Source organism: Arachis hypogaea, chromosome 3, assembly GCF_003086295.3.
Source record: "Arachis hypogaea cultivar Tifrunner chromosome 3, arahy.Tifrunner.gnm2.J5K5, whole genome shotgun sequence".
Lineage (NCBI taxonomy): Eukaryota > Viridiplantae > Streptophyta > Magnoliopsida > Fabales > Fabaceae > Arachis > Arachis hypogaea.
In genome coordinates this window covers 129506081-129533729 of record NC_092038.1, presented here as the reverse complement: position 1 = coordinate 129533729, position 27649 = coordinate 129506081, and the positions used below count along the sequence as shown (strand labels likewise).

Here is a 27649-nt window from a genome sequence, read left to right as displayed (position 1 = left end):
TGTATTACTGTTTACTGTGGCTAATTTGTGCTAAAACGAGAAAGACATTTACACACATTTTAGCTTTCACCAAAGAAATGAAATTAAATTAGAGATCTGATATGTTTACAAAAAGATGGAAACTTTTAAATGCAAATACTACACACCCACAATTGTTCCCCCCCTCTCTCCTCCCACAAAAAAATAAAAAAATAAAATAATAATAATAAATAGTAATGATTGAAAAAAACAAAAACAAATAATATTGTAGAGAGCCCAAGAAAACTTCTTTGTAGCTCTTCTTGCATCCATCATCATCCAAAACACAAAAACCAATTCTGATGATGCAGACAATTCCAGTCATGTGTTAAAGGAAGTTACTCAGTGGAGTAGGCTAACAATGATTGTTGTTTAATTTGGGGGTATTATTCTGCAGCGCTGCAGCCCCATTTAGCTATGCAAAGAACCGAACCTTGATGAAGACTGCTAATGCTATTTGCAATCCAAATGCAGCAATTACAGCCATTGAAAGATCATTTTCTTGGATGAAGGATTTCAGGTTCAAGGCAACAAAGGTAGCTGAGGCACCACCAGAGGTGATTATTATCATCCACCGCAGAACCCCAACTGGGATAAGCAATAAAAACTGAAAATATCACAAGTAATGAGCATTAGAAAGATGGAAGACAACACATCTCAAATCATAAGTAGCTAGTTAATTACACAAAAGTTTCTGTCACAATGTACATTTAAAGCTTGAACATTTAAGATGATAAATAACAATGTATCATGAAAACATTTTATAATATATAATAAAATAAAATGCATGTCATGGCTAGCCAATCTGAGCCTTATAGCTATTATATTGAACAGAACAGGAACATGAACTTGTACTGAGAGAAACTTTTCCATATAGGATCACATCTCCAGCACCCGAAATATGAATTAGTACAAAAGGGGGTGGGAGGGAATCTCAGCAATGGTGCATACAAGATTAAATGATTAATTACACAATATGCCATATGTAGAAAACAGAAACTTACAGAGGACAGGACGAAAATGGTAAGGGAGTATCCCCACAGGCACCAAAAGCGTACAAGGTTACTATTTGAACGCATGTACTGAAGATAGAAGTGGTATGCCATTGGGACCACTAAGACATAGCCGTATATGGACCATGCAGCTGAATGCACATAACTGACATCAAAGTTCCAGTCATTAGCTTTTTTCACTGAAAAGTATGTAGCAAGATTTCCCACTGAGGAAAGAATAAAAACCAATGTTGTTGAGATCCATACCATTCCATACCTACAATAATAGAAAAACATGGCATTACAAGATGCTCATTTAACGTGGATCTAAAAGAGGGAAAGGCCATTGCCTAACTGCACAATCTAAGTCCATATCATAAAAGGTTAGTATCCCCCTTAGGCATACACAATTTTAATTTATCAAGGTGGTTATTTTAAGAACTGTACTTTCATTATTCCTTTTTCCATGAGTGGCAGCATATATTTGTGAGTAGTAAAATTTTAACTGTGTCTGCTTCTCTGTGATGGGATGATAAGGACAAGTAGAAAGTGACGCGCTTATGCTTTATGGGCTAGGGTGATGGGAAGGAAAAAAATGTATGTTTTCAATCATAGACCATCAGTATTCAAAAAGCAAAATGTCCTTCCCATAATTGAATTTATTGTGTATTTTTCGTACGTGACACCCATTTTTCCAAATCATGGTTACGGAAGTGAATGGTTTTGACATTTATTGTGAGTGAGAACAAGGCACACACAGGACCAAGATGAGGAAATGATAAAATGAAGAGAAAGCAGATGGCAGAAGCAAACAGGCAGCATTCTCCCAGTAAATGTTATGGTAGCAGTTCTATTTTTGCTTGATGCATAATATTTTCACATCTGAACCAAACCGATAACTTAGTTTTGATTACTGAAATCATAGCAGGAGTGCTGCACGAGTCAAAAGTCAAAACTCACAAATCAGGGTTAGCATCTATCTTGCTGAAAAAATCATCACGGACTGGATTCAAGGAACATATCATTCTGTCTACAACAACATCCGTGTCCACATTGAAATACTGTGAGTACGATGAGACACTAAAAACTCCCTGCCAGTTAGTTGTTGGCTGCTGCTCAAATGATTCTGCACCGATCAACAAATTAAAGATCAGTGAATGGCATTTTTTTGGACAGGAAGGAATGGCACTATTATGAATTAAGTTACAATAAAAATACAGAATTGGAATCAGTCTTGCATCTGACTGCAGCATAAATCAGCAGTATGAATCTTCTCTAGGTCAACCAATACAACAGAAGATTGCTTAGAATCTAGAAACAAGGTTAATTAGTTGGGAGCCATATGCTCAAGTTCACCCCAACTTTTCAGACTCCCAATCTCATCCTTGGCCAAACACATGGAAGAGTGACAGATTTGGAAATGACAAATTCCCTCACAATTCAGAAAAAGGGTAACAGATTAATCCTAGCATAAAAAACTGAATGATGAAGGACAAATTTGTTACTTTCAAATCCCGAGGAACTAATTTGATGTCCATGTTTTTGTTTAGAGACAAGATTGAGGTTTACCTTTTCTCTTTTGATATAATCCATCCGTCGACAAAAAAATACTGAAGACATACCAAGGTATGTAGCATGTCAATTGTCAAGAATATAACACCAGAAAACAAGAGCTACAAATAGAAACATGCATCTCATATTTGGTTATAAAGAAGTATGATAGATAAGATTGACATACCAGCAGTTTGAGCTGTAATAGGTTGATATACTTGTCCTCTTCTTCCCCCTGCATTGCTGGGAGGGAATGTTTGCATATTTGCCAAAGGGGCTGCATCCATTATCAGGGGAACCAAGCTTCAACGCAAGGCATTACAATAATACACAGCTCCAATTGAAAAAAATTTTAAAAAATTAATGCTATAGTTACATACCATCTTGTTTCGTAGTACTCTTTTCTCCAGCTGTGACAGCCTGATTCTCAAACAGGAATAGTTCATTACTAATTAGATCAGAAAAGTTCATTGGCATCAAATAACTTAATAAAATTTAATTCCAAATTATATAAAACCACTTCAACTGCTATGAAGAGGAGAAGGAGGACTCACCGGAACAGAACCGGCCAAATGGCTGGTGGGGAGGCCGGTGGTGTATGACTCTTCCATGGAACGCAAACTCACAGCAGCAACGTCTCTCAGCTCAGTCTCACAGTGGCAGCGCCAATCATTGGGGTGGAAACGGGAAATGCGAATTGTAAGGATGATTGGTTTTGGATCAGAATTCTGAATCCCTAGATTCGGATTTGGGATTATTCTATTGCACTTGAACAAAAAGTCAAAAGCTCAAAAAACCGTTGCTTTTCAACGGTCAACGTCTCTAACTGAAAACTAACTCGAATCATATTGGGCCATAGTTTGGAGCCGAGGCCCATTACTTTGTTGCAACACGAGTGAAAACTCTTACTATAGTTTTCTGTTTTCACTTTTCATAGCTTTAGCAATTCGCTCTCTCTTTTTACAATTAGTTAATTTTGTTCATGGCAGCAACATAAGGTGTTTACCACAAGGCCCTCCAGAAAAGCCAATAGTAATCATTGACAGAGCCTTTGAAATTATGCGCGAAAAAAAGTTATTTTCTTATACGATATAACCTTGTATTTATCGTCTTTTTATTGTGAAAGTATGATGAACATAGACATATAAAGATAAAAATTTATATATGAGAATATAAAGAATTGTATCTTGATGATATTATTCTCAGTTCCTCACAATATAACACGTGGTAATTTATGAGAATAGATTTTCTATTACACAAAAATTCAACACTAGAGTTAAGATAATGTAAACTTGTAAATTTGATGTGTCTTGAAACCTTCTCTTTAGGATATAAATGAAGGTTTTGAATTAAATAATAACAGAATATTATTTACCTAACCTACTTACTAATTACTGAAAATACGCTATGAAAATTCATGCTTCATTAATTGATAATGTTTCATACTCTATTATGTATGATAATGCTCCATACTCCATGACATCCACAATAATATCATTTTATAACATTTTTTATTTTATTCTTTAGTTTCAGCATCTTTCAATATATATATAACACAATCACAAAGGGCACTCTTGTAAAGAGTTGGCATTATGAATCCAAACATGTTGATTGTTGAAAGCATTAGTATGATAGTGACAACTTAATGAAGTTTATGTGCAAATAAGACCCTAGACTAGGTAGGTGGATTATCTTTTTATCCATGTTCCTTAATCCATCTTTCACCTTTTCAACTACAAGAATCAAATAAAAAAAATTGAAAGACATCCCACTAAGAAACCCAAACCAGCCTCATCTTGAAATAAACCACCAAGCTTCATCTACAATAAATTGTCCAAAACCAAGATGGTTAGTCGGTTGCTTGTGTTGAAAACATTGTGTTAGCAGTTTCCAACCATGTGTGATAGCTCTTCAAATCCTCAATGGATACTGAATGATTGAGAGGGATCTCTTGTGGGACAAGATCTTAGAATAGTTGGCACGGTAGCACTTGATCACTTCTTGATTAATTTCAACACGTCACCAACAAGATGTATAGAACCCGTTACAAGTACCTGATGTATGTATTGTATTATTTACCACACAAATGTTGCAGTTAGATCCTATACTATGTATAAATAATAAAATTTGAAAATAAAAATTGACACTCAATAACACTAGAGTTGTATTTCAACTATTACAAGTCTTAGTATCAAACTCAAGCAATCATTTTCGTTAAGATAAATCTCAGTATACATGCTCATTTGTATAAGCTATTCATGAATTATCAATGTATAGGATTACCTGAAAACGAGTTGATTGATTCTGCTGTACTCTATCTCTAAGCCACTTGATAGCCACCGGCAACGAGGGAAACACTGCGCTGTGTTCGAAATTATTGGCACTCATCCCCATATCATCTTTTAATTCTTCTGAAGCGGCATCAGTACTCTTGCCTACTAAGCCAGCGGATCAGAAGCAACTTAGATTCAGGAAAATAAAAATTGTCATTTCCCAAAACTTGGAAACGAAACTCAAATAATTAAATGAATGAGTGAATTATGGATGTGTAATTTGTATCTTATACCTTTGTTCCCTTGCATGAGACTTTCCCACACTCTTTGAAGAGTTAACTGCCATGACAGGTTAATGTTAGTATCGGTCGGGGTTAAAGCATGAGATCCAACTTTGTGGTACATTGATAAAGCAGGCACAAAGAGAGCCTTTCTGAAGTAGACACCTATAATTTCAGTTTAGCTCTTTAGTTCTTAATCATAATGGTTGGTCATATAAAATATTCAGCATCACATTTTCCTCCACATGGAACTAAATAATCACAGAACTAAATGAGGAGAAGATCACTTATTTACTAAACATTTTTGAATTATGCAATCTTAATCATAATTGTTCATGTTATATATCATGATGTAACCATGTTCTAGCAAAGTCCAGATTTGCGCACCATGATCAGCACATGTTTTCATCAATTGAGGAAGAAGCAACTGTGGATCTCGAACAGACATACAATTGAACAGCAAAATCTGCATAGAACTCAATGATTTAAAGAAGTTCCATGTCACAGAAACAATATCAGTCAAAACATTAGCATTTACATCCCATCTCACCTGATCTTTGTATTTCTTACAGACATGCTTTCGGTAATTGAGCCATGCAATTTGCTTCCAAGAGTTTTATGCTAGCATTTTTTTTTTCTACAAAGCAACTTGTTCTACAATTTTTCATTTTAATGGCACAAAGACATTTGTTGAATTTGTGTGCATGGCAACGGGATATGTTCAAGCGACATTGTGAATCAGATTTAACTTTTTAAACTATTTGACAGATATCAAACTTTGACTGCAAATTTTTAAGCTTGTACTTGCGAACATCAATAAGAGATCATTTTGAAAATATTTAAAATCAATATACTCTACCTGTGTGGATTTTTTATGGTCTCTTTCACCTATATTCATCTTCACCATTTCTGTAGAGAACTTAGAATTATCCATTTTTTGATGAAACGAAGTCTGGTCCTGGCCCTTAATGGCAAGAGTAAACCACCTTGCACATGCTTCCATGCTTTCAGGACTATGAGCCCCGTCTAGAAAGAAGACAAGTTCATTTGAGGCTTCATTGTTGACGTGTTGATCAGGAACAATCTGGGCCCTTCCTTGCAGACTTGCAGTTGCTAACCCTTTTATGAATGGCTCTGGCAAAGTGTGTTGCTTCATGCATGTAGGTGAATCACTTCAGCAGCGTGAAAAGAAAGAGCACAAAAAGGAAAAGAAGTAAAGGGTCAAAATCAAACTATTTTCTTGTTAACAACTCACTGTTTGTTCCAAATTAGTGTCTTGAAGATGCCCGCTCATCTTCAGCCACATAGAGCATAACGCGACAGCAAGAGCAGCATTTGTATATTGATGCTCACCTTCAAGCCCCAGTGTTGAACCATCTAGCAATCTGGCATCTACCGGGTTAACCACTTGAAGAGGTACCTATAGTTAACAGGATCTTTTGAGCTGATTGAACATGAGAACCAAAGAGTAAAGCTACACAAAAAAGGACAACCACAATTCTATATGGTATAACAATATATCATCCATTTGACAGAGCAAGCAGATGTACCAACACAATCATAGGACGCATCTTTGGGCAGGGCAATTAAGTCATGTACATATAAACAGATAGTTCAAGATTCAAGTACATGGGATAAAAAACAATGATGAAATTTGCTTCCCAAATTTGGTAAGGTTACAAGTTATGCAACCAATTAATAAACATAATTAAGTTGTAATATTATTGTAAAATAAACGTTCACCAACTAATACCCTCTTATCGGAATTTCATGAGACAAACTCATGTTTAGGTATTAGTTGTTCTGATTAAATTCTGGAGGAACATAGAAGAATTTACTTACATTTAACCGAGAAGCCTTCTCTTTAAGTACATGCATCGCTTCATCAGGCTGAGGCACAGTAAAAGCTGGAATCCGATGCTACATTAAATTATAAAATGCGGAAAAAAAAATCTTTAGGATGAAAAGATTCAAATTCAGCATTGGGTATTACATGGAAAGGTAGGAAAGTATAAAGAAAAGAAAGATATTATCACAGGTTCGCTGCACATGACAGAGGACATTGTTGATATAAACTTCAAAAGGAGTTGTTATTTTTTCTTTACAAAAAGAAGGAACCGAAATGGTGCAGGGCTATGATGAGTCCTTTATCAGCTGGGTATGAACACAACTCTTATTAAAGTAGATGGTTTACACTCTTGATAGCCTTGGTTTTTAGCGGCAGGCTCTCTTCTTCATTAGAAAAGAAGTAGAAACTTTTTTATTCTAAACTTACCTTGAAGATACCAGCCTTCTCACCAGCAATTTCTCCAAGAGTATTCCCTGTTAATGGAATCCCCCACAGATAACAGTAAACCCAATTGGTTAGACAAAATCAGTGGCTATGCAACATGAAGTTTAAAAAATAATACTTCACACATACAATAAAACTTCTTAAAAGGTCTAATTATTTTCCCATTTTCTTGCAGTCGGACATACCATCACTTAGGTGAACAAATTAAATTCCAGCATATGATAGTAAATATTTGTCATTAACAGGTAAAAATGTGTCCCACCATTCACCTATGTAACTTGCGGCAAGTTACATATTTCACCAGCAAATGAGATATTAGGCTGCTCAGTATGGGAAGGCAAAATACATATCATGGCAAATATAAGTTGGTTATTATATCTCATGCTATTTCATGATTTTCATTAAAACACATCAAATAGCGGTTCCCATATTATAAAAATATAACACTTACCAAGAATCTCCATGTGATCATACCCAAGGGATGTTATACCACACACAACTGGTGCCTGCACCTGAAATATCGACACACCACATGATCTTGTTCCAGAATAGTAGCTATTCAAACAGCTTGATAGTGGCAATATTCTAGAAACCAACAAATTTCTGCTGAAATGATTATACATACCACATTTGTTGCATCATACTTGCCACCTAAACCAACTTCCATTATGGAAACATCTACCTACATGAAATGTGATAATAAAATAAGTTTTGTTCATTTGTAGGAAAAATGTACACATTATTATCGGTATGGAGCATTATGTGTAGCAATTCAAGGCACGGTAATGAAACCTGCTCAGCTGAAAATATCTTGAAGGCAAGTAAAGCAAGGAAGTGGAAGAAAGGAGGCATTGGAACCTTGTCATCAGTTTTCTCCTGTACATCCCGAAATAAGACTCCAGCTATGTTAACACTATAAGCAAGCACATCTAGATATAAAAGTTTTACCAGAGTCCGAAAACATCATTTTGAAGTGAACACTTTGATAATCAGGCATGTATTAGTTTAATAGTATGGTATTGTTGTCATGCAAATTGAAACTGGGACTATGAAAATAGAAGATTTTATTGAAAGTGCGGAGAACAGAAGTTGGCTGTGCTAGGATTATCATACTTGTAATTAAACCATTTCTTTTTTATTGATCCAGATGCACTCGGATAATAAAATATTAACATTAATCACTTTGAGTAATATCAACATGCTCAGAAAATCATTGATCCTCCAAAATCAATGAAATGATCCAAAAGTAGTAAAAATAAAATTGCTTCAAAACTTCAATGCATTTCACAGAAAATATCCATCTTTTCGCTCTTAACAGTTATAAATAAAGTAGTTCATAGACTGCAAGGATAAATCAGAAAATGTACCAGTAGTTCAATGGGAGTAGAAAGGCAACTTGTCTGGTTCAGAATATAAAGAGAACAAAAGAAAGAAAAGCATAATCTTGTTTACACCTTAAAAGACCTTCTATGATAAATATTTTAAATTTTTAATCAAGTATTTACTCACAGAAAGATACCTTTAGTCTATCATAACACCACCAGAAGTATGCCAAAAATTTCTCTTCAGAGATTTCCAGACTGCAGAAGCAAGAATAATGCTGATAAATCAGAGTGCACTAGTTATCTTAATTCAAATACATCATACAATGTAATTTAGTAGGTATACAAAATTGGCTTAAGGCATAGATTTCAAGGGTGATGATGTTATGGTAAAGTAATTACCGAATAGCGACGTAAAAGGTAAGTTTGTTACAAAAATCGTACAAATATGCAGAATAACAAAAAGACTTACTCATAGTAAAAGGAAATAAATCAATCTGTGAAATTGAAATACTCACCCATCTAAACGAAATCTTTCTCGGATATCAATTAGATGAGGAGAAGTAAAGAGCCCAGTGCGAAAACCACAGTTTCGTAAAATAGACTCTGTGAAAGTGCATGTAGATCCCTGTGAAAACACGGTGTAATTCATTACAAATGCAAGAGTAAACACTAAAGTACAGCTGGATAAAGACTAGAATCCATAGCTAGACCTCGGTTTGAGACCACAAAATTCAACTTCTCACTGATTAGAATACAGCATAAATTCCAAAACTATATAAAGTTAATGATAAGAAGCAGTTAAGTTTCAAGTCTCAGCAACTTCAACAGATAAAAGAAAGTAGAGAGAGCAAGTGAGCAACAAGGCAATGAACGATTCAAGTGCCCTTAACATGCCTTCAGTCCCAAGCAACCATCAAAGTAAAAAAGAAAGTACCTTCCCTTTAGTACCGGCTACATGGATGATCTTCATATTTGAAATCGCCTCCTCCAAATCTAGCATCTATGCAATCAATGGCACGCCATTTTGTCAACATCACCAAGCAACTAAGCATGTCCCAAGAAAATGGCCAAGTATTTCAGAAGCAAATTCACAAACACCATACCTTCACGTACTCAAACAGCACGTTGAATCGTTCCTCTAAATTGACATCACCAACACGAGTGCGTCTAGTGATGAGAGAAGACAAGGCCTCCAATGCTTCTTCATAGGGAGTCATTGATGAAGACTTTGTGGACCCTTTATCTCCTTGTGCAAAGAACATCAAAAAAAAAAAAAACTACTTTGAATTGAAGGCAGAGCACATTGACGTATAGAAAAGAAACACCCAATGAAAAGAAGTAGATGAAAACAACCCACGTCTGAAATTCAACAATAGGGGTAAAAATGAGAGGAAATATAATACCTTGAGACATGGGTATTGTGGAGTGAAATCTGAAAAAAAGAGAAGCCAAAAAAAGTGAATTGGGTTACAGATAAAGGAGATAGAGAGATAGAAAGATAGGGAGAGAGAGTTACAGGGTGGAATGGAGCTTGAAACGGAGGAAAGTGGTGGTGGGATTGAAGGAATGAAAGATGGAAGGCGTAGTGTATGGGGTTGGTGAGAGTGAGAAGGAGCAAAGACGTAACAATGGCACTGCCATTTCTTTCTTCTCTTATCTCTCTCTCTCTATCTCAGGGTATGTTGCGGTTGGTGGGGTTGTCATAATGCCACGTCACACAATCATTGTTCTGTATTTTACTATTTTTTCAAAAATTACTAAGCCATTTTACTTGGAAGAGGAAATCACATCTAAACGCGCCCTAAATATTATTACTAATAATTTGGATTTTTAAAGTAATATAAAATACTATTAAGTTAGGATTTTCTTAGCCATTTGTTAAGACTATTTTGCTGAAATTTTTTTATATTTTTTATATTTTTTATATTTTTTTACACACATTAGATATTTTAAGAATTTTAAATGCTTAGTCTTTCTAACACAAACTTTCTATATTTAATACTTTAACAAGTGTATAGCTAAATTCTACAAGTGGTCTAGTGAAATATAATTTTCTTGCATGTTTTTTAGGTTTATTTAATATAAAAAATTTTAAATATTTCTAAAACACTAATATTTTAGTAATTTTAATCGTTAATTTTTAATTAATATATTATATATTTTATAGGACAATCAACCTAATTAAATAAATTGAGTGAATCTTTTATCTATATACACAAAACAGAAACTTCTTACGTGTATGTGCATTTTTATATTTATGTAACCGTGGGAGCCAACTACGGTTTCAATTTAATACATAAATCGTGGCTACTAGGTACGGTTTACTCGTGAATGGAATATATCATAAACCGTGGCAAGCTACCACAGTTTACTAAGGGAGGCAAATGCACATAAAATATAGTAAGCATCAACGATTTATGAAGGAGTTTGAGTAGGCATAAACCTTTGTTAGCTGCAAGAGAAGAGAAATTCTATATATATGTGAGTGAGATTCAAGCTGGTGAAGAGATTATTGTCACAATAGAAATAACAACAGTACCAACAGGAATAATTCTACTAACAATAACAATCTATAACAATATATAAAGTGAATAGGAGAGTTTGGTATCCAATTTCCATTTTTCCATCTCAATCTTATTGATAAATAGTGTTTAATATAATTGTCATTTTAAAATTTGGTCAAAAATGTAATTATTAGTTTTTTTTGTTTTTTGTACAGTTATTTTTTTATTTTACACATAACTTCTACTTATGTTGTCTTTTTTCCTGTTTTATGGAGTACATATAATACTCTCTACTTATCTTTATTTTACTTAATTAAAAAAAATAATGATAAATATGTGTATGGAGAATAGTAAAAAAATAATAAAAATGAAAATAATTTTTTTTTAAAATAATAGAACAAAATATGATTTAACATATTAAATATAAAATTAAAAAAATTAGCAATTAAAATTATGCAAAAAAATAGTTCTTTAAATTTAAATTTTTATATCTGTTTCAAATTAAATAAGATTAAAAAAATAAATAAATTTATAAATATTTATAAATTTTAATCTTAATTATTACATATAATAACAACATAATAATTTTAATATCATACTTAAATTATCTTAAAATTTTATTATTCTATATATTAAAAAATAAATAACTTATAAAATTTTTATTTTTTTTATTTATTAATAATTTATTATTTATTAAAATTTTTATTTTTTTATCTCAAATTTATAATTTAAAAAACATAAAAATTAATTTCCTATAAATATTAGAAAAAAATAAAAAATAAAAAATTACAATTTTGTTTTGAAATTAAATAAAATTTTAAGAAAATCTTAATAATTTTATTAGTTAGAGATATAGAAGTTGACATATTAGATCTAGAGAAATATTAAAAATTATTACAAATAAGTGTTAAGAATAGGAAAGATATTCAACAATAATATAATATTTTTATATTCAATTGTATATGTTAACAGTAGCTAAAATAGTAGTGTCCATATAATATTACTATTTTAAGAAGATATAAAATATTTGATATTATTTTTTTATAATTGTTGGCAAATTTTATAATTTGATTAACAAAAAATCTGAATTTTTGATATCTTAAAGTCTAAAAGCAATAAAATATGACTTAACAAGTAAGTCTGAAAAATAATAAGGATCTATATAATAGATATACATCTAGATATCTAAATCAAATAAGAAAAAAAAATTCCTTTAGCAAATTTTCAATAACTCAAAAGTTAACACAATGACAGTTATGGATTAAAGTGATAAACAAAAATGAGAGTTGGAATAATGATTTACGTTCAAGGCCTCCTCTTCATAAACCGTGGGAAGCAACCACGGTTTATGCCTAAGTTTTTTTCTTCTTAATTCGTGGTAGGTAGCCACGGATTATACCCAATCTCTTCCAACCATAAATCCTCCTAGCCTCTAACGGTTTACGTTAAAACTAGAAACCGTGGTTAGCTCACACGGTTTATATAAAAATGAAATTGCACATGCACATAACAAATTTTTATTTTGTGTATACAGGTAAACTATTCACACAATTTATTTAATTAGGTAAATTACCCTATTTTATAATTAAAATCAACCACTAAAATTATTAGAAGATTGATGTTTAAGGAATATTTGAAATTCTTCGTATTTAATATATGTTTTAACAATATTTTCAATAACGAATTTTTAATAAAAAATCTTTACTGTAAGCCAAGGTTCTGAGAACCGGACCGGTCATCAAACCGCTCTAGTCACTGGTTTACTGATTTATTGGTCCAACCGGTCCAACCGATGGTTCAACCAGAAAAACTGTTTTAGAATAGAATAATAAATAAATTATAAACATCCTAAAATATAATTATAGTCTAATATAAATCTTAAAATAAGATTAGTAACAATGGAATGTAAAGGGATCTGATGCTGTGGAACACTAGCAGCCACTGTTGCTACATTACCAGCTGAATTCCTGAATTGAATCGGAAAAATAAAGTGAACTTTCAAACAAGTCAACACTCTACAACACAAACTTCCCAATATAGAATAGTAATCACTAATTGGCCCAAGCGAGAAATATTGTAATTTGATTTTGGCATAGTTCCCATTTACATTCATAATTGTTCATGTTGAGAGTAAAGGGCACTATTAAAATTATCAAACATTTAACACCATAAGCATCTTAGTATTGACACAAAATGATTGCAGTCAGCACATTGAAATTTTGCTTATAGGTTCAATACAAGGTATGGAGTCATGAGACTCAGATGCCACAATAGTGGAAAATAATTCATAAAAGTAGAAAATAGGTTCAATACAAGATACATGATTAGATACAATTATTGGAGTAATTTCCCATGGAGCAGGTTTTTCATTTCATTTTATCCATTGATACCTGCAATAAATCGAAGGAGACAACAAACACAAAGAAAGCCATCACTTCAGCACCAAATTAAGCTTAAGGCCAAAATGGACAAACCCTACCAATGAATTACCATCTCCTTTAAACTAAAAGTCAACACAGCATAAGCAGGGTCTTCAGTAGTGGTTTCACTGAGACTATGATTAAATTGATTCAACAGTTATTATGAGATCATCTACAATCATATATACACTAGCTTAGTTTGAACACCCTAAGAGATTTTTGGGGAAAAAACCATTTTCAAGAGCTATGTCATAAATTTTTGTATTACAGGTTATTATTTCAAACACAAACTAACTTAATCAAGTAACCAGAGCAAAATTACAAAACAGAGCCAGCAACAAGCAACCAGCTAACAACAATTAGAAAACAACAATTACACTAACATTGGTACATTATGAAACAGACCAGTAACCAGAGCAAAATTACAAAACAGAGCCAGCAACAAGCAACCAGCTAACAACAATTATAAAACAAACCAAAACATTAACCAATGCAATAATCACAAAACACTAAACCTTCACCCAGCAATTACAAACAAATCCAGCAATTACAAACATTAGCACATTATAAAACATTCCAAAACACTAAACCTTCACCCAGCAAAACCAACAATTACAAAACAAAGTAATCAGTGAATTTGAACAAAATAATTAAGAGCCATCAGTAACTAGTAATTACAAAACAGAGCCATCAGTAAATTTGAACAAAAATTTCAGAGCCATCACTATCCAACAATTACAAAACAGTAAAACACTAAAATAGACGAACAGAACCATCGAGCCATCAGTAAATTTGAAAAAAAAAAATTTACAGCCATCACCAACAGGCAATTACAGAACATTACAAGAAAAATGGAACAAAAATTGAACAACAATTTCAGAACTTCAGACGAAGACGAAGACCGAACATTCAGAAATTAAAAGGAAGAAGCGAAGGCGAAGCCACTAACCTTCGATGGAGGAAGGGACGGCAATCGGCGAGACGAGGCGATAGGCGAGATGACGGCGAGCTGCTCCAAGCCACGAACAGAGAAGCCAGCGAAGATGAAGACGACGTGACGAGCTACCTGAGTTCCGGACACGGGGAAGAGGAAGAAGCGGCGACGCTGAGGACCTGGGAACGGCAGCGGCGCTGAGGACCTCGGGCACGATGGCGGCAACGAAGGGCTAGGGTTTTGCTTTGCTTCAGAGGTCTCCAGGGAGTAAACGAATGATTTGGGGAAGAGGGGGTGTATTGTTCACGCATGGTTTTGGCTTTTCTTTATGGAGTATTAGAGATATAATCATTAGTGTTACATTTTTCCATGAGTGGTATCATGACATGGTATTAAAGCGCTAGATTTGAAAGGTCAAGAGTTCGATTCTTGGTGAATCCAAAAATTAAATTAATTTTTCGAGAAGATGTTTATTATCCATTGTATTCGGATGGTTATTCTAAATAGTATAGGAGATATTCATTTTATAACTCAATAGCCATTGTACACATTGTACAAATAGTCCGTTATCTCCCTAGCGAGATCCTTTCTTTTTTTATTTCTTAAAACAAATAAACAAAACTACAAAACAGTGTCGTTTTATTCGAACCGGCCGGTCACCGGTCCAGACCAACCGACCAGTTTTTGACCGGTTCGTCAGTTTTTAAACGATTTTCTATCAGACGGTTATTAAAAGAGGATCGAACTGTTTATATTATCGGTTCGTAATTAAACCGATCGAACCGGCCAGTTCGGTCCGGTTTTCAGAACCTTGCTGTAAGCAATTGAGCTAGCTCAAGTTTAATTTCTTAGGCTAATCTTCATGTTTTTGGTAAATTAAAGGGCCTAGGCCCAAAGTAAAACAAAACACAACGGCTAATCTTCACTTTCACAGAACTGATCTAGATACAAACTCACCATTTGTCAATAAATATCTTCTTTGACCTACCTTTGGGCCTTTTGGCCCATTTTGGTACGACTTTACTTTATGATTAATGGGTGGATTGTTAAAGCACAAGAAAAGCTCGACCAAAAACAAGCATAGGAAAAGAAAATATTGTAGCTGATCCAACTTTTATGTCATTTCCCACCCTACCATAGTATGAAAACTACCTTAGCTTATGCACAAGTTTCAAGATGCTAACGTGGTTTTTAAATAGAAGTGTGTTCAAGGTGCTCAATATTAACATGTGATCCGGTAGGATGTTATATATGCTTTTCTTACAAAGAAACTTTAAAGCTAATAAACGGATTATTAGATAATATATACATATTTGAGGAAGATAACTTTTCTTCTTTATTTCCTTGTTTCCATTAATTATATATATAAAGGTAAAAGCTTAAGGCTGCCAAGGCAGATTTCTCTAATTAACTTCTAATGTTTCAAAACTTTTAGAACATATACTTAAATTTATTAGGTATATATATATATATATATATATATATATATATATATATATATATATATATATATATATATATTGAAAAAGAAAGCTGTATTGATATCAACTTCCAATATATATACATATATATAGAAGACAGCAATCCGCTTTATATCTTCATCATGGAAAATAAAACAATGGGTTCAGAAAAATGCTAAGAGCAGTCTCATGATTTTTTACTATGTATATATACATGCATTGCATATATTGTTGAAAAAGCATGCACTTTGAAAAAGAGCTACGTACTCTAAGAATCATATGGATTTTCTATCAATCAATTAATAATCATTTTTAGGAAGCAAAATAACTTATTTATGTGATCTGAGCACTATTACTGCTACTAGATATTATTAAAGTCTTAGTACGGATATATGCTTTGACGAATTCTCTTGTCGTTTTTCATTTTTCTTAAAAAAAATTCTTGATGACTAATAATGAATGGTGTGGAACAAATCAGTTACTGTAACATCTCCTACAACAAATTCGTGTGCTTTTTTATATAAATCTTTTACTGTTAATAAGCATTATTCTTATAGTACTTCGTACTGATGAATATATTTTCTTTTTCCAATAGATCAATTAAAATACAATTTAAACTAATTAATTTAATTTCTCAATATAATTGGTTCCAACTTTATGGCTGCATATATAATTGGTGTCATGCGCAGAATTAGGCTAAATTTTATTAGGAAGGAGCAAAAAATTAATTTTATAATAAAAATAAAATAAAATTAAAAAAACTAAACTAAATTTTTTATATAATTTAAAAAAAAATTAAAGTTTGGGCCTTACCCCACTTTTGTTGCATGAAGCTCTCCTCTTGATTAGTTTCAAATATAATATAAAAATTTAATTTAATATTTGTCTCTTAACATATGGTTTGGATTGAGGGAATTTGAAGAAAAAGAAAATGAAAAGAGAGAAAATGAATGAAAAAATAAATTTTTTGTTGTTTGGACGAGAAGAGAAAATAGAAATAAAAAAAAAAAATAGTATGGAGTTCACTAAATTATTTTCTCCCCACAAATGAAAAGAAAATGAAAAAAAATGTGACAATATGAATAAAATTACACATGTATCCCTTATCATTAATAAATTATAATTTATATATAATATAGATAAGAATATTAATGTAATTTTATACTATTATAATTTTCTTTCTTTTCACTTTTTTTTTCATCCAAATAAAAAAATTCTTTATTTTTTCTCATCTATTTTCTCTTAAACAACAAACAAATAATTTTACTTTTCCTTCTATTTTTTTTATTCTCATTTTTTTTAATTTCTTTTCTTCCATTTTTTTTTCTATATCCAAAAGTCTTTATTTTTCAGTCTCAATTACTTTTTCAAACACTAATGTAACAAAAATACCTTACAATAATAAAGGCTACAACTAGTTGTTTTGGTAAATGGGATCTCTAGAAGCGCCTATGGTATAATTTGGTAACTGAAAAGAAAGCCATGTTCATAAAAGGTAGAGGAGCATGCTTCTAAGTTCTAACTAAAATGCTTCTCTCTTTTCTTTTTTCTTTTTTTTTTAAATTGAAAGTCCCTAGCTTTCAGTGCCCCACCCACTTTTACCACTGACTGATTTACAATGAAGATCCTGTCTTTGTAATTGGTGAGAATTGAGAACCACAGAAAGCCCTTTTCTTTTTTTTCTTTTTATTATTTTTATTGATATTGCTTCCTTTTACTTGGTGCAAATTAAACCTTTAAACATATGTAAAGCCAAAGTAATTTAGTTTAATAAATTAATAGATGGTTAATGTACAACCCTAATTTTCAGAAAGATTCTTTTCCGAAACTTTGGAATAAAGCTAGATCTGAGTAACATAATTAAGAATTAGTATCATTTTTCTCCCCCTCTCATCGATCAGCATTTGTTCCTTGGAAGAAATAATAATGTACTATTTCAAATAAAGTTTATGTGACTTCACCAACTTGCATTGTAAGAATTTGAATTAGAATAGCAGCCAAGCCATCACAAAATAAATATGATGCATTTCTTGGCCGTCCAAATTTAGGAATCACATCATTTTCTTCTTCTGTCATCGCTTACAAGAATATTTTTTTAGGATAAAATATATTTTTTATTTTTAAAATTTAACAAAAATTTTAAAAATATTTTAAAAATTTATGTTGTTTTAATTTTATCCCACAATTCGATTTGTATCAAATATAATCATAGCGGCTAATTTTTCAAAAAATTTAAGATCAATTTAATAACAATTTATAAGAACAACTTTTAATACAAATAAATAAAAATAATTGTCATGCATTATTGTTGGTTTAGTTTTAAATTTGTTAAAAACTTAGTTATTAAGAGTATATTTGATGCAAATAAAAAATCTTTATAATAAAATTGAGAAATAAAATATTATGAGTATTTTTAAAACTTTTTTAAGTTTTTGAGAGAAAAAATATATTTTATTATTTTTTTATTAATATAATTTGCTGTTACATTATCGCTTCCAAAAAGGGAAAATTATGCTTCTAGGCTTTTTGAGCTTATGTTAGATCACACTATTACATTAGTAACCGCAATTTATTTACACCATTCATCCCTTAGCTTCATCATGTTATCTACAATTCCCACTTCTTTTTTTCTATCTGTTAGCTTCCATGAGGTGATATATTAAAAATGTTATTTCGTACACTAAAATTAGTCATAAATTCAGTGATGGATAATATACATTACTATTAAAATATATATTAATTTAAATTAAAAATATAAAAGTGCACATTAATTATTCAAATAAAAAAATAAAAAATTATATTAATCGCTATTTTTTTCGTTTCAAATCTTGAAGATACTTCTCTTTTTGTTTTCATATTTTGAAAATATTGAATAATTGTTTCATTATCAACTTGATTGAATGTCTTTCTTTTTATATATGTAACTAAATAATCATTCAACCACTCATCTCCTATTCAATTACGAAGTGGACTCTTTATTTTAGGTTGTTGTCCAGGATAAGCTACCAGACTTTTTACATTAAATTCTAAGAACTTCTTTTTATTAAAAGAGACTAATGGAGTGACTTCAGATTCTAGTGGAGGCTTTCTTTTAAAATATTTTTTATTACTATTCTAAAAATAAAAAATATATATTCTAAATTAGTAAATTGGTGAATTCACTTTAAAAATTTATATGCAACATAATTATATATAATAGAAATATAGAATAGAACGAAAGATAAACAAATAAATAAGATCACTAAATTGATAATAAAATAAAATATATAAATTTATGAAGAGAATAAAAAAATAGATTAATACCTAAATTATAATTGTTTGAATTAAAATTTGCAGTTGAAAATATCAAAAAGAGAAACAATGAAATTGAAAGACACATAGAGTCATAGAGAACTATATAAAACAAAATAGAGATTTAAAATTTACCTTTTGAATGAAGAGAAGATAACCACGAGACAAGGAAGAAAAAGAAAGTTGAAAATATGAAACTAAGAAAAGAATTTAAGAGAATAAATGAGTGATGGCTAAAATTTGGTGATAGAATAAAACTAAATTTAATTAGATTAATTAATAGTCAAAATGATAGAAAAATAAAATCAGCTTGGACTTTTAATAATTGGGTTTAGTTTATTTATAGTGAGATCATTTAAAATTTAAAATGGAAACATATTATATATATTAATTAATTTAAAAATATGAAATGAGACTGGGACAAGTGCTCCATTAATATGCATGAGGACCTGCATAAATATATTTGTGTATAAATACATATGTGATTTAATTTATTTTTAATATGTATTTATATTTTAATATATATTTTATATTAATAATTAATTTTAGCACCTGATTTTAGTATATAGTAACATAATCAATAATATATTACTTACGTAAATTCGTGTTGATTAGTTGACCATTATTTCATGTGTGTATGAGTTAAGAATGATGAAGGGAACTTTTCTTTTTTCTTTTTTGGTTGCTTGATTGTCATGTCAAATAGAAGATATAAAATAGAAGAAAAAGGGTTTGTTTTGTTATAAGGAATAAAAAAGGATAGCGATTTATATTCGCAACGCAGTAGGAATGGAATATGGAAAAGACATGGAAGTTGTCAAGCGTTATTATTACCATAAATAGACATACATCAAAGTCCAACAATAACCATTGTTCTCAATTTGTTCTATAAGAAAATAATTGATTTACTTAATTATTATTAAGTATACACTAGTTCATACTTAATACGTAGGACTACTAATATATGCTTTAGTCTCATCGTGATCATGTTTCATTGACTTATTATTATGAAGAAGCATAAATTAAGTAGCTATATTTTTGTTTGATGTGACGCAAGAGAGTAATAATTGGGCTAGGTTGGGTTTAAGGGTATTGCTTTATTAGGGATGTTTGTATTTTTTCAAAAGTATAAGATAATATTTTATGTCTAATAAATTAAAATAATATTGTTGTGTTTATGTTTCTACTTTTAAGAATTAGGGAGTTATATGTGATGGTATTTTTTTTTTCAATTTTAGAGCTTCTCTGATAGACATTATTTTTTAAAAGCCATGGTAGTTGTGTTTAGTAAACAATATACAAGTTAATATTTGGAAAAAAAAAAGAATGATTAAATAGACATAAATATATATTCAAGTGTAATTTTTAATTGGAAACCAATTTTTGTTGTTGCAAGAATTAACTAACTAAATAAAAAATAAACAAAGATTAAAGATTTGAATTGTTATTATTATAAAAGAAAAAAATATAATAAATAAATAAATAAAGTATAACTAACTAATTTTTAATTAGTCAACTTTAATATTTAAGTTTATAATTTAAAATAAGCACAATAATTAAAAAAAAATTAACTCATATTAACAGAAAAAATTAGTTACTTAATATTACTCATAAATAAATATTAAGTGGTTAATTGGCTAGTTTTGTTTGAAAATGAATTTGAACAAAGGGAGGTTGACATGGAATCAATTCTACGTATGAAAGCAGAAGAAAGTCATCAAACCACTAAAGAGACCTATTGATTGAATTGAGTTCCATTCCAACTCAGGACTGAGTTGAACAGAATCCATGGCTTCATGATGACTCTTTTTTCTTGTGAAGGACGAATAATATATAAAAAAATGTTAGAATTTATTATTTTTAATCATTAATTTAAAAATTTCAGTTTAGTTTTTTTAGTCTAATAATTTAAAAATATATTTAATTTTATAATTTTAAATATTAATAATTAATCGACGATTAAAAACAATAAATTCTGATTTTTTTGATATATAATAATATCTATGCTTAGTAGATTAACACAAAAGATGAATAATTCCGCAGCTAGCTACCTATAAGCTTAGAAAACGACCCTTCCCTCCCTAGTCCCTACACTACACAGTTGACTTCACCCAACTTCCTTTTACCGCCAAAATATAAAAGGAATGTTTCCAAATTCAAACCTTCAAGCATATCATGGATCACTCTATCCCTCTAAACACGTTACTTTTTTTTTATATTCCATTAAAATATATTTGTACCACTCATTTTTTTTTCATACTTGTAGATATATTTTTTTAGTTATCTACGATATTTTTCAGGTTAAGAACTAATTAATGACAGATCAAAATCTTATTTAAAAGTCTGCTGCTTGTTTAAACGGACGAGTGAGTTGATCACTCGATAGAAGATGATTTTTTCTGAAATAAAGGTAGGATGATATTTATTACCCGTTAGAGTTTGATTGTGTGCAATCCAGCGTAAGTTAATATTCTGGTTCGATGAGGAAAAAGAAGCTATCTTTCTGCCATTCTTTCTTTGTTCATTTACTTTACAAGCCAAGAATCTCTTCTGCCCTGTGCCACTTCCCCTCCTCCTGAGATTCCTCTCTTGTTTCTCTCACCCTCTTTTCCCCACTATTAACCATCTCTCTCTCTCTCTATCATTGTCATCCTCCTTCCCTGCTTCCTTTTGCATCCTTCTTCACGCCTCTAACATACATAATAACCTTCCCTTCATCCTTATGGCTTCTCCTTCTTCAGATATCAACCATCTTTCACACCCTTGCATATATGGTACTCTTACACTTTCATGCTCATGGATGTTCATTTTGGAAAGTTTTTAATAACCCCACCAGCTACTTTTTCAACTTTAAGTCCTTTTTTTCCATTTGTTGATTGGTTTTGCTAAATGGATATGCGAATTTGATTTGTTAAAGCATGTAAATATAGTATACTTATTGATGTTATTAGAATTAACTGGTGTTGTATGATTTGGTGGGAAGCAGGGGATTTTGTTTCTTCATATTCAGAGAGAAAGTCTGGGTTTATGAAATGGTTTGGTAAGATTTTCAAAATTGGATCATCAAGTAGAGGAAGGAGTGATAGTAGTGGTCGTCATCTACAGCAGCCTGCAGAGGAAAACATGGTTTGGCGAGCACCTTCTAGATCATTGGTAAACACCACCATTTCTTTGTTACCATACGAAAACATTCATTTATGTACTTGATGACATTGTTGTTCTTGATTAGGATGACCGTGCTAGATCCCGGAAGGATGAAGAGGATTTGAACCGAGCAATTGCACTTTCTTTAGGTGAAAATTTCAAGAGACCAAATGGTAGGTACTAGGTACTGCTATTGTTTTCAATCAAGTTTCTTATTGTCAAATTGATCAAATTCTAAAGCCCCTTTTCCCCCCACTTGCTCAACAAGGTTATAGATGGCACACAGGCAGTGATGATATTGATGATTACTCAAAGGCCCTTCATCCTCCATATACACCTGCACCTTTATATCCCAGAGGATATAGGTCTAATCTTGCATTACCATCTCCATATCTGCTTTCAAAGATGAATAATCAAGTGTGTATATATCAGAAAATGTGATTGCATATGTTTTCAATGAATGTGCATGCAGTTTGGCAAATGTAAGAATATGTGGAGGGTGCAATCAGGAGATACTATATGGAAATTGTTTGGGATGGATGGATACTTATTTTCATCCAGATTGCTTCCGTTGTCACTCTTGTCGCCACCCTATTACTGAACGTGAGGTAAGTTCATCCTTTTAGGATGGATTTGCATATACATATATATGCTTATCTTGTTCTTTTTTTCTTTTTAAGTTTTCTTTGTCAGGGAGCCGTCCATATCACAAGTCTTGTTTTAAAGAGTTAACACATCCTAAGTGTGAAGTTTGCCATCAATATGTAAGACTAATTCATCTGGAATGATTTTACATTCTACTCATTGTATATATATGCACTTGTTCTGATATATTTCACTCTCAGATTCCAATAAATGCAGCTGGTTTGATTGAGTATAGGTGCCATCCTTATTGGTACCAAAAGTATTGTCCATCACATGAGTATGATAATACAGCTCGCTGTTGTAGTTGTGAAAGATTAGAGGTACTCACTTCACTCTTGATTGCAACAACTTTTCCAACTTGTTTCCTTTCTCTGATCCTTTGTTTTCCTTCTCAAAGTCGCGCAACGAAAAGTATTATAGACTGGACGATGGACGGATTTTGTGCTTTGAGTGCATGGAATCTGCTATAACGGATACTGGTGAATGCCAGCCTCTATACCATGCCATCAGAGATTATTATGAAGGGATGAACATGAGAATAGATCAGCAAGTTCCTATGCTTCTTGTGGGTAGAGATGCACTTAATGAAGCCATTGTTGGGGAGAAGAATGTAAAATTAACTATCAGAATTCACTCTTTTCTTTTCTTTTTTTCTCAATCATAGAATTAATTTAAGTCCTCTTACTCTATTTTCATTTATCTTCTTGCAGGGTTTCCATCATTTGCCTGAAACAAGGGGTTTGTGCCTCTCAGAAGAGCAAACTGTCACCAGTGTATGATTGTTTAGAAACACTTGCTTGTTTATGGTTTTATGTTATTAGAATGTGTTTATCAATCTCTACTAATCATGATTTTGTTACTATTACTTTCAGGTACATAGATGGCCAAGAATGGGAGGGCATAGATTCATAGGAATGAGAACTCAACATCAAAAGCTGACTAGAAAATGTGAAGTTACAGCTATTCTTGTTCTTTATGGTCTTCCAAGGTAAGTAACAAAATCATACATACACATATTGGACAACCTTGTAACAGTTGTTGAGTTGACACTATTCACCTGACACAGGTTACTCACAGGTGCTATCCTAGCCCATGAGTTGATGCATGCTTGGTTGAGACTTAAAGGTAACATTATTCAACTTACTTGATTCTCATTATTCCATGATGTGATGTTCATATGATAAAATCATGACTTGCCTTGACATCAATCACAGGTTACCGGAACCTTGATGCGGAAGTAGAGGAAGGTATTTGTCAGGTTCTATCATACATGTGGCTTGAGTCAGAAGTGATGCCAGGGTCTAGTAGATACATGCCATCAACATCATCAGCATCTTCATCTTCTTCCTACTCCACATCATCATCATCATCAAAGAAAGGAGCAAGGTCTCAAGTTGAGAACAAGTTAGGAGAGTTTTTCATGAACCAGATAGCCAATGATTCGTCACCAGCATATGGAGGTGGGTTTAGGTCTGCAATTGAAGCAGTTAATAAGTATGGTTTGCGTTGTACCTTGGATCATATTCGTTTGACTGGTCACTTCCCACTGTAATAAGTTAAGAGAGGATGAACATGAACATGAACATGAACATGCATGTTGATGTATTGTATGAGTGAGTGGGAATGCAGTGTTTGAAGTTTGATGTAGAAGCTGGTTTGGACAGTTAGTCCCTCTTGTTATTTCATGCCCCATGGGGGGCAGAGGGGGTGTTCCTATAACTATAGTCCAAATTCAGATAATAATATTCATGCTTCATTCCCTTGTTTCGATTTATGTATCTTCTTTATTCCACTAGTGATGTTGGCATATGTAGAGAAGATTCAAACTCACATTCACATTTATAAAAGCAAGCTTACTTGACAAGATCATAAGATTAAAGCTAGAAGTATGTGTAATAGATTTATTAGATCACAATCCTTGATAAACTTAGAAATTGGTACACTTAACAATGAGTAGTTCTCTCATTCCATGACTCATGGAATGATCTCAACTCCATCATTTTGCAATGTTCTCCTCTGCACAGTCTTATAAGTATACCTTCTTGCCAACAACAGAAACACACACAAATTCAAACCGTTTATAACTGCCAGCATCCAATAAAACCTATCCAAACGGCTTGAATTTATGTCCTTCCCAATCCAAGCCTTACCATCTTTTCCTGTGACATGGTCCACAATTATGATCAGAAAACTGCTCACAAAGCTTCCAATTCCAATTACACTAAGATACAATGCCATTCCCAAACTCCTCATTGAATCAGGTACTTGGTCATAGAAATACTCTTGCAAACCAACTAAGGAAAATGAATCTCCAAATCCAAGTAACAAGTATTGTGGTATCAGCCAGAAAACACTACTAGTAGTGTTTTTCTCTGCAGCTCTTAGTCTCTTTGCTTCAACTAATGCTGCAACAACCATAACTATGACTGTGAATGTTAGGCCAATGCCAATCCTCCGAAGGATGCTGATCCCTCTTTCGTTGCCAGTGACATTTCGCAGAACCGGAACAATGATCTTGTCATAAATTGGGACTGCTACTAAGGTGCCGAAAGCCGCGAAAGAGGCAATGGAAGCTGGAGGGATTTTGAAACTGTGGGTTATGTTTAGGTTCATAGCAGCTGCTTGCTTCACAAAGAGTGTTGAGCCTTGTGCTACACAGATTCCAACTGTTACTGAAGTTAGCCAAATGGGGATAACATTGAGAAGAAGCTTTGTCTCTTCCACTCTTGTCACTGTTGCTAATCTCCATGGATTCTCTTTCTCCTCAATGTTTTTGTCTTCTATTATTGCAGCCTTGTCAAGAAACCTATTCATTGAATTAATGAATTTCAGTATTAATTTAAGTCCAATCAACATTGATAGGTTCAACTCTGTCCTTCTTTGTAAAATTGACATTCATTTAGAAACTAGCACACATGTATGTTCTATTGATTCAAATCAAGAGTAAACATTCAATTTAATCCTTAATCTCTGATAAGCCAATTGTTAGTCATTTAGTTAACCTTCACTATTTTGTTGACGTGTCATGTTAAGTGGCACGCAATGATAGGTGGCATGACATATTCTTGGTCTACTAATAGTGATGATTAAACTTTTTTGTAACAATTGTAAGTATAAGATGCTAGCGTGATAGTGTGATACCTAAGTCTGCTAGTATGGCTTAGAAGCCTCCCTTGGGACTTGTCTGACTTTGGAACTTCATACAACAGAGAAGCACTTGAAGGATTGGTCAAGTTCCTTTTCCTTATGGCTGCAACTATGACCTGCAAAACTTGGGTTAAAGGGTTCCCTTCTGGTCTCCTATACCTGTAAAATGGCTTCCCCACATAAAAAGCAATCACAGTAAGAGCCATAAAAATAGTGAGTATAAGGCCTGCAGCTCCCCAACCAACATTATCTTGAACATAGACAATCACAGTTGCACCAAGCAGCAATCCAAAGCACAGTGCAAAGTTCCACCAGTTGAAGAAAGACATCTTCTTCTTCCTCTCTTCCCTGTTATCGTCGTCGAATTGATCGGCTCCAAAGCTCTCCAAGCATGGCTTGTATCCACCAGTGCCTAGGGATATACAATACAAGGCAAGGAAGAAAACCACTTCATGAACCTTCCTAGGCTTTCTACATATGCTACTTTTGCATGGCTTGAGACTTGGTATGAATTGAGACATTGTCAGCAAGCATAAACCCTGTTGCATTTCATGTATACACAAAAAAAAATCCTATGTATTAAAAGACTATAAACAGTGACAGAAAATATTTATGTTTGTCTCAGAGACAGAATTCAAATGTAGACTAAAGTAACATAATGTTACTTGGTTATAATTGAAATACTTTGCACATAGATAAGAAATTTAAAGATTTACCATGAGGTATACAAAGGAAGAAAACAGAACCATAAGAAAACGGCCAGTGTAGGCATCAGCAACAAATCCACCTATAAGAGGCATGAGTGTTGATGTCCCTGTCCAATAATTTACATTCTTTGCTGCTGTGTTAAGATCTTCATGAATCACTTTAGTTAGGTAGGAGATGAGATTAGTGGCTATTCCAAAGAAGCTTATCCTTTCACTAAACTCAATTGCTGCACCAAAATTGAAACATCTTAGTTAAAGTAGTAGACAATTTTTGACATAGTTTTTGGTTGATATATCTTACTGAGCACAAAGAGAGAAGCTTTCCATGCACCAGTGGAAGCTCGGAGAGGAACTCTTCCTTTGTAATCTTTAGATCCATCAAGCACCCATTTCTCTTCTTCTTCTTCTTCTTCTTTTTCTATCTTTCTCTTTTCCATTTCTTGCTCCATTTCTACTACTATCTGCTAATGAAAGAGTAAAAGGAGCCTCACCAGTATGCTATGTTAAATAGAAAAATAAAAAGGTGATTTATGTATGTATCCTGTGGTTGTTGGATTCATTAGTAGCATTTAAATTCATAGTTGTGAAGTGGAAATGTCAAAACACTATTTTCTGCATTAGAAACAGCAGCATAATTAGGTGTACTTCTTGTCAACCAAATTAA

The 27649-nt window shown here is 32.3% G+C and overlaps 4 protein-coding genes and 1 long non-coding RNA gene across 21 annotated transcripts; 1 reads left to right on the top strand and 4 right to left on the bottom strand.

Moving 5' to 3' along the window:
• Positions 1-57: 57 nt before the first annotated feature.
• On the bottom strand, positions 58-3367 carry LOC112791576 (uncharacterized). Its single transcript, XM_025834466.3, has 6 exons — positions 3116-3367; positions 2942-2981; positions 2749-2838; positions 1971-2136; positions 1023-1287; positions 58-625 (listed from the first exon to the last, which is right to left on the bottom strand). Exons 1-6 carry the CDS (start codon positions 3170-3172, stop codon positions 434-436), a joined length of 810 nt encoding a protein of 269 aa, XP_025690251.1. The 5' UTR covers positions 3173-3367; the 3' UTR covers positions 58-433.
• A 691-nt stretch (positions 3368-4058) lies between these two features.
• LOC112791575 (folylpolyglutamate synthase) lies at positions 4059-10438 on the bottom strand. Of its 17 annotated transcripts, none has more exons than XR_011877413.1 (17): positions 10250-10438; positions 10137-10165; positions 9837-9979; positions 9668-9733; positions 9249-9358; positions 8928-8988; positions 8201-8284; positions 8034-8090; positions 7860-7920; positions 7391-7437; positions 6958-7035; positions 6371-6535; positions 5666-6265; positions 5503-5581; positions 5128-5280; positions 4845-5022; positions 4059-4615 (listed from the first exon to the last, which is right to left on the bottom strand). XR_011877413.1 is itself a non-coding variant. In XM_025834459.3 (17 exons), the coding sequence occupies exons 1-17, from the start codon at positions 10372-10374 to the stop codon at positions 4556-4558; spliced, it is 1764 nt and encodes a 587-aa protein (XP_025690244.1). In that variant the 5' UTR covers positions 10375-10438; the 3' UTR covers positions 4059-4555. The 17 variants fall into 17 exon arrangements, 4 of the variants coding, with proteins under 4 accessions (XP_025690244.1, XP_025690245.1, XP_025690246.1 ...); XR_011877414.1 differs by having other exon boundaries at positions 4845-4999; XR_011877410.1 differs by having other exon boundaries at positions 4845-4996.
• A 2958-nt stretch (positions 10439-13396) lies between these two features.
• LOC112791574 (uncharacterized) lies at positions 13397-14965 on the bottom strand. Its single transcript, XR_003197241.2, has 2 exons — positions 14607-14965; positions 13397-13627 (listed from the first exon to the last, which is right to left on the bottom strand). It is a non-coding gene; the product is annotated as an uncharacterized lncRNA (long non-coding RNA).
• A 6811-nt stretch (positions 14966-21776) lies between these two features.
• LOC112791572 (protein DA1-related 2) lies at positions 21777-24891 on the top strand. Its single transcript, XM_025834454.3, has 12 exons — positions 21777-22116; positions 22329-22495; positions 22572-22659; positions 22755-22851; positions 22959-23094; positions 23167-23250; positions 23332-23451; positions 23529-23741; positions 23842-23904; positions 24004-24119; positions 24198-24256; positions 24346-24891. Exons 1-12 carry the CDS (start codon positions 22065-22067, stop codon positions 24681-24683), a joined length of 1533 nt encoding a protein of 510 aa, XP_025690239.1. The 5' UTR covers positions 21777-22064; the 3' UTR covers positions 24684-24891.
• A 114-nt stretch (positions 24892-25005) lies between these two features.
• LOC112791571 (protein NRT1/ PTR FAMILY 5.6) lies at positions 25006-27649 on the bottom strand. Its single transcript, XM_025834453.3, has 4 exons — positions 27287-27649; positions 26995-27212; positions 26273-26817; positions 25006-25937 (listed from the first exon to the last, which is right to left on the bottom strand). Exons 1-4 carry the CDS (start codon positions 27432-27434, stop codon positions 25106-25108), a joined length of 1743 nt encoding a protein of 580 aa, XP_025690238.1. The 5' UTR covers positions 27435-27649; the 3' UTR covers positions 25006-25105.

Bases quoted from the DNA above. Each gene is read 5' to 3' on its own strand.
- LOC112791576 (XM_025834466.3), bottom strand. From the start codon at position 3,172: ATGGAAGAGTCATACACCACCGGCCTCCCCACCAGCCATTTGGCCGGT. The intron at 2,839-2,941 runs GTATGTAACTAT...TAATGGATGCAG, and splicing joins GAGTACTACGAAACAAGATG to CCCCTTTGGCAAATATGCAA. The intron at 2,137-2,748 runs GTATGTCAATCT...TGATCGGTGCAG, and splicing joins TATTACAGCTCAAACTGCTG to AATCATTTGAGCAGCAGCCA.
- LOC112791575 (XM_025834459.3), bottom strand. From the start codon at position 10,374: ATGGCAGTGCCATTGTTACGTCTTTGCTCCTTCTCACTCTCACCAACC. The intron at 6,266-6,370 runs GTGAGTTGTTAA...ACATGCATGAAG, and splicing joins ACACTAATTTGGAACAAACA to CAACACACTTTGCCAGAGCC. The intron at 5,000-5,127 runs GTATAAGATACA...CCGCTGGCTTAG, and splicing joins TCTCATGCAAGGGAACAAAG to TAGGCAAGAGTACTGATGCC.
- LOC112791572 (XM_025834454.3), top strand. From the start codon at position 22,065: ATGGCTTCTCCTTCTTCAGATATCAACCATCTTTCACACCCTTGCATA. The intron at 22,117-22,328 runs GTACTCTTACAC...GGTGGGAAGCAG, and splicing joins TTCACACCCTTGCATATATG to GGGATTTTGTTTCTTCATAT. The intron at 23,452-23,528 runs GTACTCACTTCA...TCCTTCTCAAAG, and splicing joins GTAGTTGTGAAAGATTAGAG to TCGCGCAACGAAAAGTATTA.
- LOC112791571 (XM_025834453.3), bottom strand. From the start codon at position 27,434: ATGGAGCAAGAAATGGAAAAGAGAAAGATAGAAAAAGAAGAAGAAGAA. The intron at 26,818-26,994 runs GTAAATCTTTAA...GAAATGCAACAG, and splicing joins CTTCCTTTGTATACCTCATG to GGTTTATGCTTGCTGACAAT. The intron at 25,938-26,272 runs GTATCACACTAT...TTCAATGAATAG, and splicing joins AGCCATACTAGCAGACTTAG to GTTTCTTGACAAGGCTGCAA.